General features: G+C 55.7%; 1 protein-coding gene and 1 long non-coding RNA gene across 2 annotated transcripts; both read left to right on the forward strand.

Annotated features, from left to right (window-relative positions):
- The first annotated feature begins 711 nt into the window (after nt 1-711).
- Nucleotides 712-5,814, forward strand: BHLHE40 (basic helix-loop-helix family member e40). Its single transcript, XM_052778280.1, has 5 exons — nt 712-832; nt 954-1,023; nt 1,244-1,351; nt 2,052-2,175; nt 3,212-5,814. The coding sequence occupies exons 1-5, from the start codon at nt 753-755 to the stop codon at nt 4,069-4,071; spliced, it is 1,242 nt and encodes a 413-aa protein (XP_052634240.1). The 5' UTR covers nt 712-752; the 3' UTR covers nt 4,072-5,814.
- Nucleotides 5,815-8,073: 2,259 nt separating this feature from the next.
- LOC128137589 (uncharacterized) lies at nt 8,074-8,869 on the forward strand. The gene is made up of 2 exons (XR_008233747.1): nt 8,074-8,282; nt 8,548-8,869. It is a non-coding gene; the product is annotated as an uncharacterized LOC128137589 (long non-coding RNA).
- The last annotated feature ends 6,448 nt before the right edge of the window (nt 8,870-15,317 follow it).

The following is a 15,317-nucleotide window of genomic DNA, read 5'->3' on the forward strand; positions in this document are numbered from 1 at the left end:
TTCCGACCCAGCGGACTGAATTCCCCTGCGTGTTCGCGCCTCTTTTGGTTTGGGGGGTGGGGTTCGAGGTTGGGGTGTGGGGTCAGGGGTTGGGGTTGGAGTTCGGAGTTGGGGTTCGGGGGGGGGCGGTTTGCCAGGTCGGTAAGACGCAGCAGCCGGCACCCCCGCAGCCGCGCCGGTCGCTCCCTACCGCACCCACGGCACGGTTTCGAGGCCCGGTTCCCCCCCCCCCCCGCCCTCTCCCCGCACTGGAGACACCGGACCCAGCCGTACACGCCGGCGGGGCTGATGGCGGCGGGGGGGGGGGGGAACGAAGGATCCCGCCGGGACACACACGTGCAAGCTTTTTTTTTGGGGGGGGGGGTGGCCCCGCCTCCCCCCCCCCCCCGGCACGTTGCGCGGCGGCGGCGGCGCTGCCGACACGTGAGGCTCATGTGACGGGCGGGGGGGGGGGGACGGGGACGGGAACGGGGACGGACCGGGCGGGGGGGGGGCCGTCCGTGGCGCCCGCCCCGTGGGCCGCCAGACGTGCCGGCAGTCACAGGGTAGCGCACGTCGCCTCCCGTCCACCCACTCGCCCGCATTTAACCCGGCCCGCCGCCGCTCCGCCGCTCCTCAGCCCCCAGCAGGCGCGGACGCGGCATGAGCAGCCCGCCCTGAGGGTTTCTCTCTCTCTCTCCCCCCCCCCCCCCCCGCCCCGTTTCCCCCCCCCCCCCAGTTCAACGGTTCTCGGTGAACCCCGACCCTCCGCCATGGAGCGGATCCCCAGCGCGCAACCCCCGCCCGTCTGCCTGGGCAAGCTGCCCGCCCTGGAGAACGGCGACGTGCCGGGGTAAGCGGCGGACGGAGGGACGGAGCGGACGGAGCGGACGGCGGGCGCGGGGGGAGGAGTGGCCCCGCCGCGGCCCCCGGGGGACAGGGATAATTTCGCTGCTTTCGTTTCGCCCGTGCAGGCTGGACTTCGCGCACATGTACCAAGTTTACAAGCCCAGGAGGGGGTTAAAGAGGAGCGAGGACAATAAGGTAAATTGGGGGGAAAAAAAAGGGGGGACGGGGGACGGGAAGTTTTCCCGCTGGGGCAGCGGGACTCCGGCCGCTATTCGGGGACCGCGAGGGGGACACCCCCCCCAGCACCCCCCGCAAGAAGCGAGGAGCGATGGCCGTGCAGGGTGTCGTGTCCCCCCCGGTCCCCCGTCCCGTCCCCCGGCCGCGGAGCGCTGACCCGCTCCCGCTGGCTTTGCAGGAGACCTACAAGTTGCCTCACCGGCTGATAGAGAAGAAGAGACGCGACAGGATTAACGAGTGCATCGCCCAGCTGAAGGACCTGCTGCCCGAGCACCTCAAGCTGACGGTAAGCGGGAGCGGACCCCCCCGGAGCGGACCCCCGGGAGCGGACCTCCAGAGCGGACCCCCGGGACCCGCCGATGCCAGCCGCTGACAGCGGTTCCCCAGCGGCCGGGCCTTTGCTTGTCATTTCTGCGGGGATTTGGTGGTTTTGGGGTTTTGTTTTTGGTTTGGGTTGTTTGTTTTTTTTTTTAATTTATTTTTCTGCCCCCCCAGCCTTGTGTCCCGTGCCCCACGGTGGCCGCATGCCCCAGGCGGGCTGTAATCGCGTCCCAAACTTCCCCGGGAGCGGAGTCCTCGAGTGGCTCCGTGAGGTGCGGGGATCCTGCAGGAGCTGCCGCCCCCCGCCCCCCGCCGCTGGCGGCCAAGGGGAGCCCCCGGCCAGATTCCCCTGTGCGAAGGTCGCGATGCCGGCAGGGGCAGCAGCACAGATAAACAAATTACTTGTCTTTGAGCTATGCAGCTGGTCCGAAAATACCCATAGGATTCCATGATAGGCTTTTCCGGAGCCTGCCGTTTAACTTATTTTCATGGAATATTGTCGTTCATAGTCCCGTACTGTCCAGGATCAAGGCTCTGCCCTTAAGCCTTTTCTCCAAACTGCGTTGGTCCTTCCGCTCTTATTCGGAAAACGTTGGCAGCCCCGTCAGGCTCCTGCGTGCATGGCCGACCCCACGGCAGGCGCCAACCTGTCCCTTTGCTTTCAGACGCTAGGTCACTTGGAGAAGGCTGTGGTTCTCGAGCTCACCTTGAAGCATGTGAAAGCACTAACCAATCTCATTGAGCAGCAGCAGCAGAAAATAATTGCTTTGCAGAATGGTTTACAAGCCGGTGAGTATTCAAATCATATCGTGTGAGAACCTGCGTGCGCTTGATGGACTTTCTCTCGGAGTCTTTGAAATGCAGTTGTGACACTTCGTTCCTGAGAAGGGAGGAGGCAGGAGTTCTTGCCTTTAATCGCCGTCATTTTCTCTCGCTTGGCTTACAAGCTTTTGCAGAAAAAGATGCGTTTCTCAGTATGGTCAATGTAGAGTGCCCTGTGGAGTTGTTTTGAAATTAAATTGGATTTTAAGTAGTTTTATTTAAAGCCCGGGTTTGCTGTGAGGTTCTCTCCAAAGCCATTCGAATCCTCCCATTCGTGTTCATGAGCTTTGGCTCAAACCCAGTTTTTGTTTGTTTGGGTTGGGTTTTTTTCTCTGAAAAATACATATAAATCTGCTCTTTATACACGCCTTTTTTAGGTCTCTGTCAACGAGCTAGCCTGTGTTCTGCAGGCAAAGAGGGGACCCGGTGTGTCAGCTTATCGTGCTTTAGATGTACTTCCTCCTTCTGTTTTCACATGTGGCACTCATGTGAATCTGATAAAGTAAAATTCAGTTTTTCTGAAGAGCCTTCCACCGCTCTGGCAGCCACAGGGAGTGCAGTAGAGCTTCAAGCTGAAGCAAAATCGCCCGAGGTTGGCGGAGCTGCTGGTGGGTAGACGTGCTCCGGGAGCTCTCTGCCCGGAGGTGAAGGGTGAGTTGCGCTCTGCCTTCCCCGGGGTGTTTCCCAGAGAAGGCACCAGCTCGACTCACTCCTTTGCTCCGTACTTCAGCACCTGTTGAAGGTGGCGTATACAGTAAATACAGAACTAAAAAAGGGGTTTAAAGTTACCACCTGAAAGCGGACGGACGGATGTTCAAATAAAAACGTACGCTTACGCAGAAGTCGAGAGAATGTATGCGAAGTTCAGGTTGACCATCAAGTTCACCTCTCTAGCTGTGCTGTAACTGAAGTTTAGTATCACCTCCAGTCCACCTCGAAGGTGGCAACGGAACTATTTAGCACGTTGTTAATTTTTAATTTCTTTCTGTTAATGTTTCCTCAGGTGACCTGTCATCAAGAAACCTTGATTCCAGCCAGGAAATGTTTCGATCTGGTTTCCAGATGTGTGCCAAAGAAATGCTGCAATACCTGGCAAAGCACGAGAACGCCAAGGACCTGAAGTCGTCCCAGCTGGTCAGCCATCTGCACCGAATGGCCTCCGAGGTGCTCCAGGGCGGAGCCGGCCGCAAGTCCGGAGACATCCCTCCTAAAATGGTGGACTTGAAAGAGAAACCCGTCTCCTTGACCAAAACGGCAGAGGGACATGGGAAAAACTGCGTGCCTGTGATCCAGAGGACATTTGCTCACTCCAGCGGGGAGCAGAGCGGCAGCGACACAGACACGGACAGCGGGTACGGGGGAGAGCTGGAGAAAAGTGACTCCAAATCCGAACAGCAGTATTTCAAAAAGGATACCGAACTCAAGTACGCTGTCCAGGAGAGAATAAACTCTATTAAGCAGGAGACTGAGGACCCACCGGCCAAAAGGAGCAGGCTGGAGTCGCCGGAGGACGAGGGCCCTTTTGGCAGCGACATGATGGGCTCTTCCAGCAGCTTCCTGGGCCCCCACACTCACCAGCCTCCCTTGTGCCTGCCTTTCTATTTGATCCCACCATCCGCGACAGCCTATCTGCCCATGCTGGAGAAGTGCTGGTACCCGGCGTCCGTACCTGTCTTGTACCCCAGCCTCCCAGCCTCTGCTGCAGCGCTTACGGGGTTCATGAACCCCGATAAAATCTCCCCGCCTCTGCTGATGCCCCAGAGACTCCCTTCTCCTGTACCGGCCCATTCCCCTATCGACTCCTCGGCTCTGCTTCAAGCTTTGAAGCAGATTCCTCCTTTGAACTTGGAAACCAAAGACTAAGCGCAGTGTGACTTTTTTTTTCTTTTTTTTTTTTCCTTTTTTTTTTTTTTTCAGTTTGAGACTGTTTCACTTTTATATATTGGCTGGACTGAGGTGTGGGGTTAAGGTTCACTGCACGTAGGAAGCTAAATCCCCTTTTCTCTGACTTGTCAGGTAGCTTGGAGAGGGATGAAGGATGCGCCCAGGTTAGCAATTCAGAACTACTTCCAAAAGAAAAAAAAAAAAAAAAAAAAGAAGGGTTTTGTGCTTTACCCCTCACCTTCTTCCCTCTCCGCATCTACAGAACAACAGTTGACTCGGTCAGCTGCAACTATATTGCAAAGCTGTGAAAAAGTATTCCATTAGGCAGACTTGGTTTTAGGGTCTGTGAATATAACAATACGGTACTTCTCATAACGGCTTTTAAGGCAACGGCCCCACTGCTTGTGGTTTGAGCTGAACTGATTCGGTGCCCCATCATCAGTCGCCAGTGTCTGAATGATCGGTGGTGGTGGCGATGCCACCGAAAGCGTAGGAGGAGCAGAGCAGCAGTCACTGCTTGGTCATGCACAGTCAGGTAGACTTAAGACGGGTTTCTCTCCACACCTTTGCTGATATATATATATATATATATATATTTTTTTTTTTTTTAAGAAATAAAAGGTAGATGCTGCTTGGAAGCTTTACATGGCGTACATCTAATAAATAAATTAACACGCGCCCCTTCCTGTAACTTGAGCTGCTAGTTTGGGCCGGGTAGGGGAGAAAATATCCCAAGGATCACTTCGCTTGTTGCACCTGACTCCAGGCCTCTCTCTCCTTGCTGCTGTACATTTTCGCTGGGTCTGGTCTATTGGATATCAAAATGGTTTTACGAGTCCCGTCAGCGGGGGCCCAGCCGGCGAGCAGCCGCTTCCTGACCGGGGCGAGGCGAGAGTTTCATGCAAGAGGGAGCAGTTCAGCCGAAGTCGACAGCACGATGCCTGCTGAATATGCCCCCGTCAGTGCCTTTGAAAAATTAAAAGGCTGGGATTTTCAAAGGAGTCTAATCCCGCTGGGGTTTGAGCATCTAAATTCCTTAGTCTCCTTGGCAAACCCTGGCCCACATTACTGTATTAAAGAAAGAGGGTTAGGGTGTTGACACTTGTCCCATTAGACTGCGAGGGTCTTTCTCTGCAGAGGAACATCATGTCCAATTTGGCTTTTTTTTAATTTAAAAAAAAAAACCAAAACCAAACTTCACTGCAAAATGCAGTGCTGGTTTGTGGTTTTTTTTTTTCTTCTTACTGGTTTGGAGAACTCATGTCCAGAAACCCTGTTGTATGGATTTTCATTTCTCCCTCCCATTGCACCAGCTGTTGAGATGCACTATGCTTGATTGCAGATTGTGTTCTAACGTTTATTTTGTTGTTGGTTTTTTGTTTTTGTTTTTTTTGGTATACAGTTGTTGCCTTTATTTGTAAAATCCTGTTATAAATATATATATATTATATAAATATATTAAAAGGTAAAACGTTTCAGATGTCTATTATTTGTATAACTACTTGAGCATAAAGAAGTGAGAAATATGAATGTATTCTTGTTTCTGGGTTGTCTTGTTTTTCTGAGGAGAAGAATTTTTTGTTTTTCTCTAGGGAGAGGTACAGTGTTTATATTTTGGAGCCTTCTTCAAGGTGGGATATTGTACATATTTTTATCTTGAGTAAATGTTAAGTAGTTGTTTAAAAATACTTAATAAAATAATTCTTTTCCTGTGGAAGATAAGGGTTTGCCTCCTGTGCTTTTAAACGTTTGAGCAGGGTCATTTCGCGTGGTCCGATCTGGCAGCCGACGCTCCAGTGCCCGATGGCAGCTCAGGGTCCCCTTACCCGCGTCCCCAGGGATATTTCTCTATTTCAACTCCCTTGGCACCTTCGGGGATTCTCCTCCTTCCCGATCCGAGAGAGGTGCCAGGAGCGCCTGGCTGGCTTTTCTGCTTTCTCCTTATTTCACTTTGTTCTCCGAGGGCCTGGCTTTTCGGCTCATCCACCCCCAGCTCAGCGTGGCGCAGGGAGGAGGCAGCCCCTCGCCGCGGAGGCTGCATCTTCTCTGCAGGCTTTGCCCGTTATCTGGAGGAAAAAAACCCGACCTTTTTGCACCAACGGCGGGTTTGCTGCCCCAGCGTCCCTTGACTCCGCGTGGCAGCCTCGCAGAGCCGATGCCTCTGCTCCTGCGCCGTGGGGCTGCCGGGGGACGGTGCCCACTCTCCCCTTGAGCATCCTCGACCGTGTCTCTGCCGGGAAAAGCCCTGGTTGCCTCTGCGGCGGGGAGGGACGGCCACCGTGCTGCCGCTGAGCGCCCGGGGCAGGGACGGATCCTGCCTGTGCCGGGAAGGAACTCATGCCACCCCGCGCTGTGTGCCCCGGCACGCTGCCGCGGGCTCCCACCACCGTTTTACTGGTTTGGGATGTAGAACCGCTGGCACGGGCCAGCAGCCCGGTGCCTCTTCACTCGTGCCGCTGCGGAACGGGCTCGGGGCGGGAGGGGGACACGTCGTACGTGTCCGAAGAGGGGCTCCTTCCCTGCCCCTCCAGCACCGACGCGCCGTTTCTGGCCCCCGTGCAAAATGGAGGAGACCCCAAACCTTTCCCCAAAGGCAAAAAAAAACGGGCGAAGTGTGGCTCTGGCCTGAGAGGGATGGACGGGTGGGAGGGAGGACTCGGTTTCCCGGCGGCGCTGCCTACGCGCGGATGGGGCACGGGCGCTTCTGCGGGAGATTTTGGATTTTCACAATGCAGATGAATCACAGAACGTGGTGAGAGGTTAAATGCCCGGCGGGGACAGCGCTGCTCGGTCCTGGGATCCCGCTGGAGGAGAAGGGGGTGCCTGGGGGGCTGCTGTTGGACTACGGTTAGCGTTAGCTTAAAGTAATGCCAGTTTAAGTCGAGCTAGAGAAAAATACAGGGCTGCTCGTATTAATTTATCTGGGGCCTCCATACCTCCTGATGTTTATGTTGTGTTTGTTTTAATTAGGTCTAAATATTGATCTCGCTGAAGACAACTGTAAGTAACCCCATTTTGGGGACAGCATGTGGTGCTCAGCGTAGCAGCGTTTACAGCCTCGTTAGCGGCTGGATTTCTGGCTCGTTGCCACAGTTCTCGCTCCCCTCCAGTCTCCATCTTCTGACCCACCTTGTTGTATGGTGGGAGGACTCACAGAAGCTCCAGATCCTCAGTCACGGCGGAAAAAAAATTGTAAAAAAAACAACAAAAAAAGTGGAAGAGATAAGGTTTATAGAGGAAGCGAAGGCTAATTACGCGCTGGGGCTTTCCTCTGCTGCCCTGGCCCGGCACCCGCGGGACAGGTGAGTTCTCCGGGGCAGAGCAGGGTCCGGTGGCCCTCGGCCGTCCCCGGCCGGTGGCGTGGAGCGGGGTCTGCGCGTGGGGGGATGCCCTGCCTGCGGACCCCCACGCCGGAGCTCGGGCAGGCCCCCTGTCCTTGCCCTCCCTCTCTGCCCGCCACGGGGATGCCCCACCGCCATCGCACCGCAGCATCGCCTGCAGGGCAGAGCCGGCACGCTGCATCCCGGTGGGAGAAAGCGGTGAGGGGGCGAGGGAAGAAGGTGATGGAGGAAGGTGATGGGGGAAGGTGATGGAGGAAGGTGATGGAGGAAGGTGATGGAGGAAGGTGATGGAGGGGGCCGAGCTCCGGCACGGAGCCAGGTCGTGGCAGCCCGTGCCGCGCTGCGGCGGCGGGGTGTGCTGAGCTCCCGGGGACTTGTTTTCATGGTCTCACCCAGCTCTGACCTGCCTCAAATGTTGACACAATGTCACGTTTCCGACTGCAGTCTTTCATGTGCAGCCGGAGGCTAAATACGGCTGCTGGTTCCTGGAAAAAGACGTGCCTGGCACCCTTTCAGCAGAAACCCGATCCCCATGCAGGCTTGGCACAACAGCTGAATAACATGGCAATAACTCTTTCAGCAGCATTTCAACCCATAAATAGGGCTTCCCGAGCGACTCCTTGAAGAAAGGCAAGGAGGGTACGACGATTTTTAGAAAAAGCAAAAAAATAAAGCCAGAGTGCGTGAAGAGCGAGTACGAGGAGGCAGCCCTGGCCGGAGCAGATCAAAGGAGATGGTGGAGATGCTGAGTGTGGTTTGGTTAACACGAGCGCAGGATTGCCTCAGAAGGAAAGAAATGCTCTTGAATTTTTTAATGTCTCGGTCCCATTTTATACCAGCCCTGTGGAGGTAGGATAAGCGCCTTCCTGAATGCGAGGGCCCTTCCTAACCCCGGTGAGGACACAGAGACACATAATTTTAGCTTTTCACCACCTGTTTGGAAAGCTCCTATAACCGAGTGCTGTGGTACTGGATGGTTTTTACAGGCATGTACCCCGGGAGCTGCTTATTTGCATTATGCATGGACCAGGGCCTAAAATAATCTGCAGTGACGCACATTTTTTGCTGTGATATTTTTTTTCCTTTTTTTTTTTTTCTTTTTTTTCTTTTCCAGGACTCCATTTTTCTGAACGTGCCGTGACTTTTGAGGACCATGCATGGCTAACCAGCCCCAGGGCTCCCGAGTCCCTGAATCAGCACGTCCGCCTGCAGACACCGAGCCGAGGGGGAGCGATTCCCCCAGCTGTGACACGGCCACGGCGGGGAGAAGTGCCCTTCTGCTCTGCCCTGGCTTTCCATCTGCAAAGCGTGTAGCTGCAAGTGCCGTGTGTTTACAAATGCAGGCATTGCAAGATCCCTTGAACTGTGTCCTAGTACAAAAGAGGCTTTGAAACAAGAAACACGTTGTCATGGCATGTTCCAGGCCAGCAGCACCAGACTGAACCAGATAATTGCTGTTTCTGCTTTAGCTGCTTCATCGTGGAAAAAGCAGCAGGTCTTGAGCAAGTCTTTTTTCCCTTTAGACATCTGGTGCGATGCTCGGGATGGAAGGAGAGGGTCGGGAATGCCTGGGCAGGCAGGGGCAGAGGCGGGCTGAGCCCAGCCGATGCCGAGTACCGCTCCCGAGCTCCGCAGGGCTGGAGGTGAAATTACTCTGCCGGGGTCATGTCGCGTAACCATAGCCCGCGGAGCCGGTGACACCGACTCTCGCTATGCGACACGGGGTGTTCGTGTTTTGTAACCCTGACTCGCGGCGTGCTGCCGGAGCCAGGAGATGCAGCTCTCACAGCCCCCCCCCCATGCTCCAGACCTTTCCCGCTGCCCTTCTCTGAGTGCTTCATGGCACTTGAGAAGTATCCAAGTACCTCTCAGTGGCAGCCGGCCAGGTAAAAGCTGCTAATTGGCCCCTACACTGAATATGTCCGTTACCGGCCCTGGTCTCGATGGCTGGGCAAGCAGTATCTCTGCACTGCTGGAAATGGCAGGCGCGATGGAGGGGGTGCCTGCGCTCTCGTGCCCGCGCTCCCATGTTGGGCTTTTAAGAAATGGAGGGTAATATTTCTACCTGGCATTTTGAAATAATTTATTTCTTATACATTTCTCTTTCCCCCGGGTGCGTTTTTGCTCCGGGCACATCACTCCATGGAGTCAGTTATTGCCATTATGCCCAGTGCCTTTGGAAATGGCAAAACAGTAAAGCTTTGGCTGGGAAGGGCTTTTCACTGCATGTGCCTCGTTAAAAACTGCAAACGGGGGAAAGCTGGGTAACACCACACAGCTGAGGGAAAACAAGAGGAGTCTGGGACTAGTTTGCAAGAAGCAACACCAAGGAATGCCCCAAAATAACAAGGCAGATCCCCCAGCTCCTCTCGTGCATGCTGCTGCTCTCAGGAAAATGGGACCTGGATAGGGTCCGTCCCGGGCTGGTTGCTCCCAGCCTCCCCGTACCCGACTCGTTACACCCGCATGGAGCCGCAATCCTGCCCGGGACCTGGGCTGCCGACAGTCCTGCGGCATGGCCGGGTTAAGGCAGGTCTGGTTAAGGCAGGTAAGTGTCTGCCGGAGGACGCCGTCCCTCGGCTGTCCCAGCGCTGTCCCGCGCCTGTGTGTGTCCGTTCGCCTCCGCGCCGGGCTGCAGCCGGAGAACCGCGTTCTCTGGGGGTGAAAATGCTGACCGGGGAAGAGCTGGGTCAGCCCTCTGCAGCCTTGGGCTTCTCCCCAGAGGTCCATTTTATCTACTCCCCCGACCTCCGCTTTTTATTCCGTTACCCAGGGCGGGATGCCATTTTATTGTTTTCCGAACAACGCTCAGGCCAAAAAATGGTGGTAGCGGTCTGTCGTTGCCAGAGCTGTCACACAAGAAGGAATAATTAGTTTTCTCTCTGCAATACAGCTTTATCTTTCCTTCAGCCCATGGTGCTGCTGGAAGTATTGCAACGTTCCTTTCTCCCGTGCAGGGCTCTCCCGGTAGCCTTGCTGTGTGTCTCCTTTTAGTGGCAGCTAGAAAAAAGGCAAAGATATATTCTGCTTTGAAAGTACTGATGAATATGCAAATAGTTGGGCCTGAAATATTACTTATCCTTGTCACGGGCTATGCACGGAGTTCGTATTTGCACTTTTGCCTGAGGATGTATACAACATGAATGTGGAGCTGAGCAGCTTACGGAAGATTTAACTCTTATTTCTATTCCTGACGCTGAATCATTAATAAGGTTATGCCTATGTTCAGGGCCTTTCCCAGCGCTCTCCTCCTGCTGCAGGGGGGGTTTGGAAACCTGCCGGCAGAGTTTTACTTCAGCTATCGATTGGTGCGCAGCGGGGGTAAAATTTCATCGCGAATGGAAGGCAGTCGCTGATGATTATCGCGTGGTATTAACACGTGTCGTTGTGAAATTGGTGTGATTTGAGATGAAATGTGACCTATGGGCATAGGCAATCACATTCTAATGTATTCTAGCTGCATTACGCTGCACGGGTAACGCCGGGGCTTGACGAGCTATTACTGTTGCTGGTACCACGCTGATTAAAAACCCCGGCTTGCTCCTGCTCCCATTGAAATCAGTGGGAGGTCTGTCATTGCCTTCAGTGAGTGCTGGACCGGATCCAGATTTCACATCATAGTATGCATTATTCCATAGGATTAAAGAGGTGCAGGGAGTGGGATTCCTCTCCCTCGCTGATCTCTACCGCTTAGATGTTTGCCTTGGAGCCGGCCAGGACACAAGGCACCCGACCTGGTTTTGGTGTCTACCCAGGGAGGAGACGAGCGGCTTTTTCTCCGCGGCGGCTGCAACAGCCGTACGAGCAACAGCCGCGGCGGTGCCAAAATATAACGCTCCCGAAGGTCAACCAAGGCTGGGGTGCTGCTCTGGGGGTGCAGGTTAAACGTGAGGTGCCGGGCAGCCCCAGAGCATACCTGGGCAACCCCCCCCCTGCCTTGAACGAGCGTACCTGGGTGGTGTGGGGACAAGGCGGGCGGGCAGCCAGGTTTTCCCATAATTGTTGCCCGTACAGTCAAAGCGTCCGACCCCACCAGCGCGCCGGAGCCCCGGTTCGTGCGTGAAAAAGCCCGAGCGCGCCCCGGGGAGCCTCGGAGGAGGCCCCGGCTCTGCAAGACGTCGGTTGGGGAGGGGTTTTCTCTGGTTCTTGATTTCAAACAAGCGTTTGACCTCAAAGCCGTAAGTGGCTGCTCTGGGGCTGAATTCCCCTTGCGGTGTGGGAGGAGGGCTCCTCGGGGCACCGCGGCGGCTGCGAGTGTGGATCCTGCCGGGGCCCTCCCCGTCCCCGTCCCCATCGGGCATCCATCCCCGGCGGCTGAGCTTTTGGGTGGAGGATGACTCAGGACCCGGTGCAGGAAGGGCTGTGGAAGGAGAGGGCGGCCGTGCCCACCCCCCCACCCCCACCGAGTGGTTCTGGGGAACTGAAGCAATCTGTTTATCATGGAAAAACTGCTCTTTGCAGCAATTCAAATGGAAACTTCCCAGAATGACTGTTGCAGAGCTTTCCCCTTGAATCACCCGGCCTCCGAAGAAGAGCCGCTTTCGAAGACGATGCCCTCGGGAAAGCTGTCAGCGGCCTCGGCCGCCGCCGCAGTGGCTGCCTCCCTGCAGCACGCAGCCGGTCTCGGTCTCTCCTCAAGGCCGTTTCTATCAGAGCATCTCCGCTGGGTTCGGCGGGATGGCAGTGTCTGATGAGCAAAAGCAGGTCCAGGAGTGCAGGAGCCCCTGCAGGCCACGGGCCGGGGCTCAGCTCGGGGTCCGAGCCCGGCTTTTGGTCTGCAGACCACAGCAGGGGCTTGCCCCATGAGGGACAGGTAGGTGACCGCCAGCACAGAGGCATCCCACAAGCTGCACCACTTGGTTTTGGAGGACAGAAGGCCAGAGGATGCTGGTCGGCCCCACCACCCCACACCAGGTGCTGGAAGGCTTTAGGGGCGATGGGCACCCCGCTCGCCCCAATTCGGGGACCACCCCGGGATGGAGGCTCTGACAGCAGCGTCTGCTGCCGTCTCGCAAAGGTTATTTGCCTGTTTTCCCTGCCCGCTGGCTGCCTGTCACTCTTTCCATGGTTTAAATGAGTGTCCAAAGGTCATGGAGAATTCAGCCTCTGCCTGGCGGCTCACGTAGCCGAATGAATAAGGAGTGAGTGTGCGACGCCTGACTCAAGCCGATCCCGCGTGCAAACCTGCCGGGTGCTTTGCGTCCCGTGCTGACACGGCCGCTGCAAAACCCGTGCTGGCGAAGAGCCCTTGCACGAGACCCCTCGCCCACCATGCGGCCCCCGAGGGATGCTCCCCGGGCAGGACAGCGGGCACACCGCTTCTGCCATGAGGCATTTCTGGGCCAGCGTAACCACAACCGCGTGTAAAGCTCTGAGTCGTCAGCCTCGCAGATTGGGAAAAGATACGAAGGAGCCGGGTGTCGCAAGGGGTGGGCGGCCATGGAGCCGGGCAGGGGCAGGTTACGGCACCCCAGTAATCCCCGCTGCCGGCCCGGCAAAGCTGCCGGGGATTTTTCTGCATTTATCCCTGTCGTCCCTGCGGTGCTCGTCCCCATAGTAACAGAGCACCACAGCGCTCAGTGACATCCTTGGTCCCCAGGCGGGAGCTGAGGACCTGCGACGCCCGTACCGCACCCCAACACCTCGGTGGGGCAGATGACCCCGAGGACAGCTTTCCTGCGCTTCAGAGCACGTCGAGTTCTCACTGTGTCTCTGCAGCCCTGGAAAAAACGAACGAGAGCTGCTGGCCGAGGGCACGGCACAGCTGGGCAGGCGTGGGGCTGGCCAGGACCCGGTAGGAGCTTGCTCGGGGCAAGGGACGGCCGGTGGCACAGGTTCGTCCCCACGGCCGGTGGCAGATGCTCGTCCCTGGTGTCCGCGGCAAGCGGTCGCACGCCGGGGCTCGCAGGACGCGTTGGTGTGAATGCCGTGCAGGCAGCCAGCGGGGCACCTGCTCTGGCAACGCCGTAGCGCTGCCACACGTGTGATGAGCAGGAGCCTCGGCTGCTGTGTGCTGGTGAGGCACTAACCACACAGGGGTTTTTCCAGCTGCAGCCGGGCTCCGGCAAACACCTGGGCACTTGAGGTCAGGAGGCATTTGCCACGGGAGCTTTCTGAACCCAGCAGTGAGACAAAGGTGTTTTTTAAGGAGATCGGCAAGACTGAGATCTCTGTGCAGATCCTGGAGCAACTCGGAAGATGAGTCAAAGGATTCCTGAAACGATTACAGCTGTGAGGTGCAGCAGCACCGACACATCCACTGTCAGCAGCACTGCCAGGCTCCCTCGGCCAGCTGCTCGCGCTTTCCATGTAATAAGACGTATTAGGCAATTTCCCATTAAAAATGTTTATGGGAATATATAAATATTCACTTATACAGAAATTGCCTGGCCCTTTATGCACAGAGTGGTAGTGAGAGTGACTTGAATTGTTATAAATCTATCAAGAAACTTGAGACGGAGCCTGCCGCACAGCAAGGAGATGGATGTCCTGGAGCCCCGGTGGGGGCTGAGGTCCTCCAGGCGCCGGGATGGGCACGTACGCCTGGAAGACCTTGCTCAGTAGGATGTAGCACCCCTCCGAGCAGGACAGGGCCACCACAGGACCTGCGCCATGTCCCTCGGCACCCAGCCGCAGGCAGCGTGGGCCGGGTTTTCCCTCGTGTGATTTTCCGATGGCCGCAGGAAAAGCATGCACAGACCCGATCTGGATTAAATCAAAGGAATTTTTTTTTTTTTTTCATTTGCTGTTTTATGCACTGACCACCAAACCACATCCTTCGAGCCTGAGCCCAGTGCAATGAAACAAAAACTAGGCCAGGGCTTTTTGCTCTTTTTTTTTTTTTCCCCCCCTTTCTTTTCCCTTAGTGCATCAGTTGGGTGCAAAGCTGGCAGACGCCTCTCCTCCAGCCCCTCCACTCCCCACAGGGTGCAGCACATCCCCACGGACAGCCCCCTCCCAGGGCAGCCTGGCATTTCCCCCACCCCGATTATGCCAAGCAAACCACTTGCAGCTCCACGTGAAATCTGGGAACTATCCAGATTTTGTCCACTGAGCACAGCGTCAGTGGGGAACAGATATAGAGGAATAATAAGTAATGACGTCCTGGCAGGTCGTGTTGTCAGGACCTAATAAGACGCAACGTGGGGATTGTACTTAGCTCTCACCCGACTGCATTAAGCAGCCAAGTGTTTTACAGCCTGACCATGAGATCGGAGCAAACCGGAGGGGACCCGTCGGCAAAAAGCCCCCGGTTGCTGGCAGGAGCGGCGGCCGCAGTGTGGCACCGGTCCCCGGGCAGCATGTCGAGAGCAGGGCTTGCATCAGTTGCGATCTGCCTGCATAGGGAAGTTCTCACGTTTACAGAACAGAGAGCAGCTTTATTGTTTTATTTTGCAAACCAAAACCAGCCGGGAGTTTCTGAAGTGTCTGCCATCCCCGCAGAGAGCTGTTTAGTCATGCCTGGTGTGTATGCATGTGAGACAGAGTGTAGGGGAGGGAGTCTCTAGGACTTTGCAAAGATTAAAGATTTATGCTGACCCTTGAATCTGATCCAAGGCTACTAATCTGCCCTGATCCTATCATCTGCTCAGGGTGGATCTATTTCACTTTCCTTTATGGTACTCCTGACTCACTCCACTCCCACTCCAGGCCAGCCCAGTGGGAATGGGAAGCACTACCACATATTTGTTTGGGTTTGCATTTAAAGCTCTGGACCTGTAGTGGGTGCAGCTCATAAAGGAAACCAGTGTGGATAAGATATGGGTGAGCTGAATGCTTGGAAACCACTCCCAAACACAAGCTGAAGTGGTTTGAAATCAAGGTGGAGTGATGTACAGAAGGCACAATACTTGGCAGCTACGCCCAACCTGTGAGAAAGACATT

This window comes from Harpia harpyja, chromosome Z, assembly GCF_026419915.1.
Source record: "Harpia harpyja isolate bHarHar1 chromosome Z, bHarHar1 primary haplotype, whole genome shotgun sequence".
NCBI lineage: Eukaryota > Metazoa > Chordata > Aves > Accipitriformes > Accipitridae > Harpia > Harpia harpyja.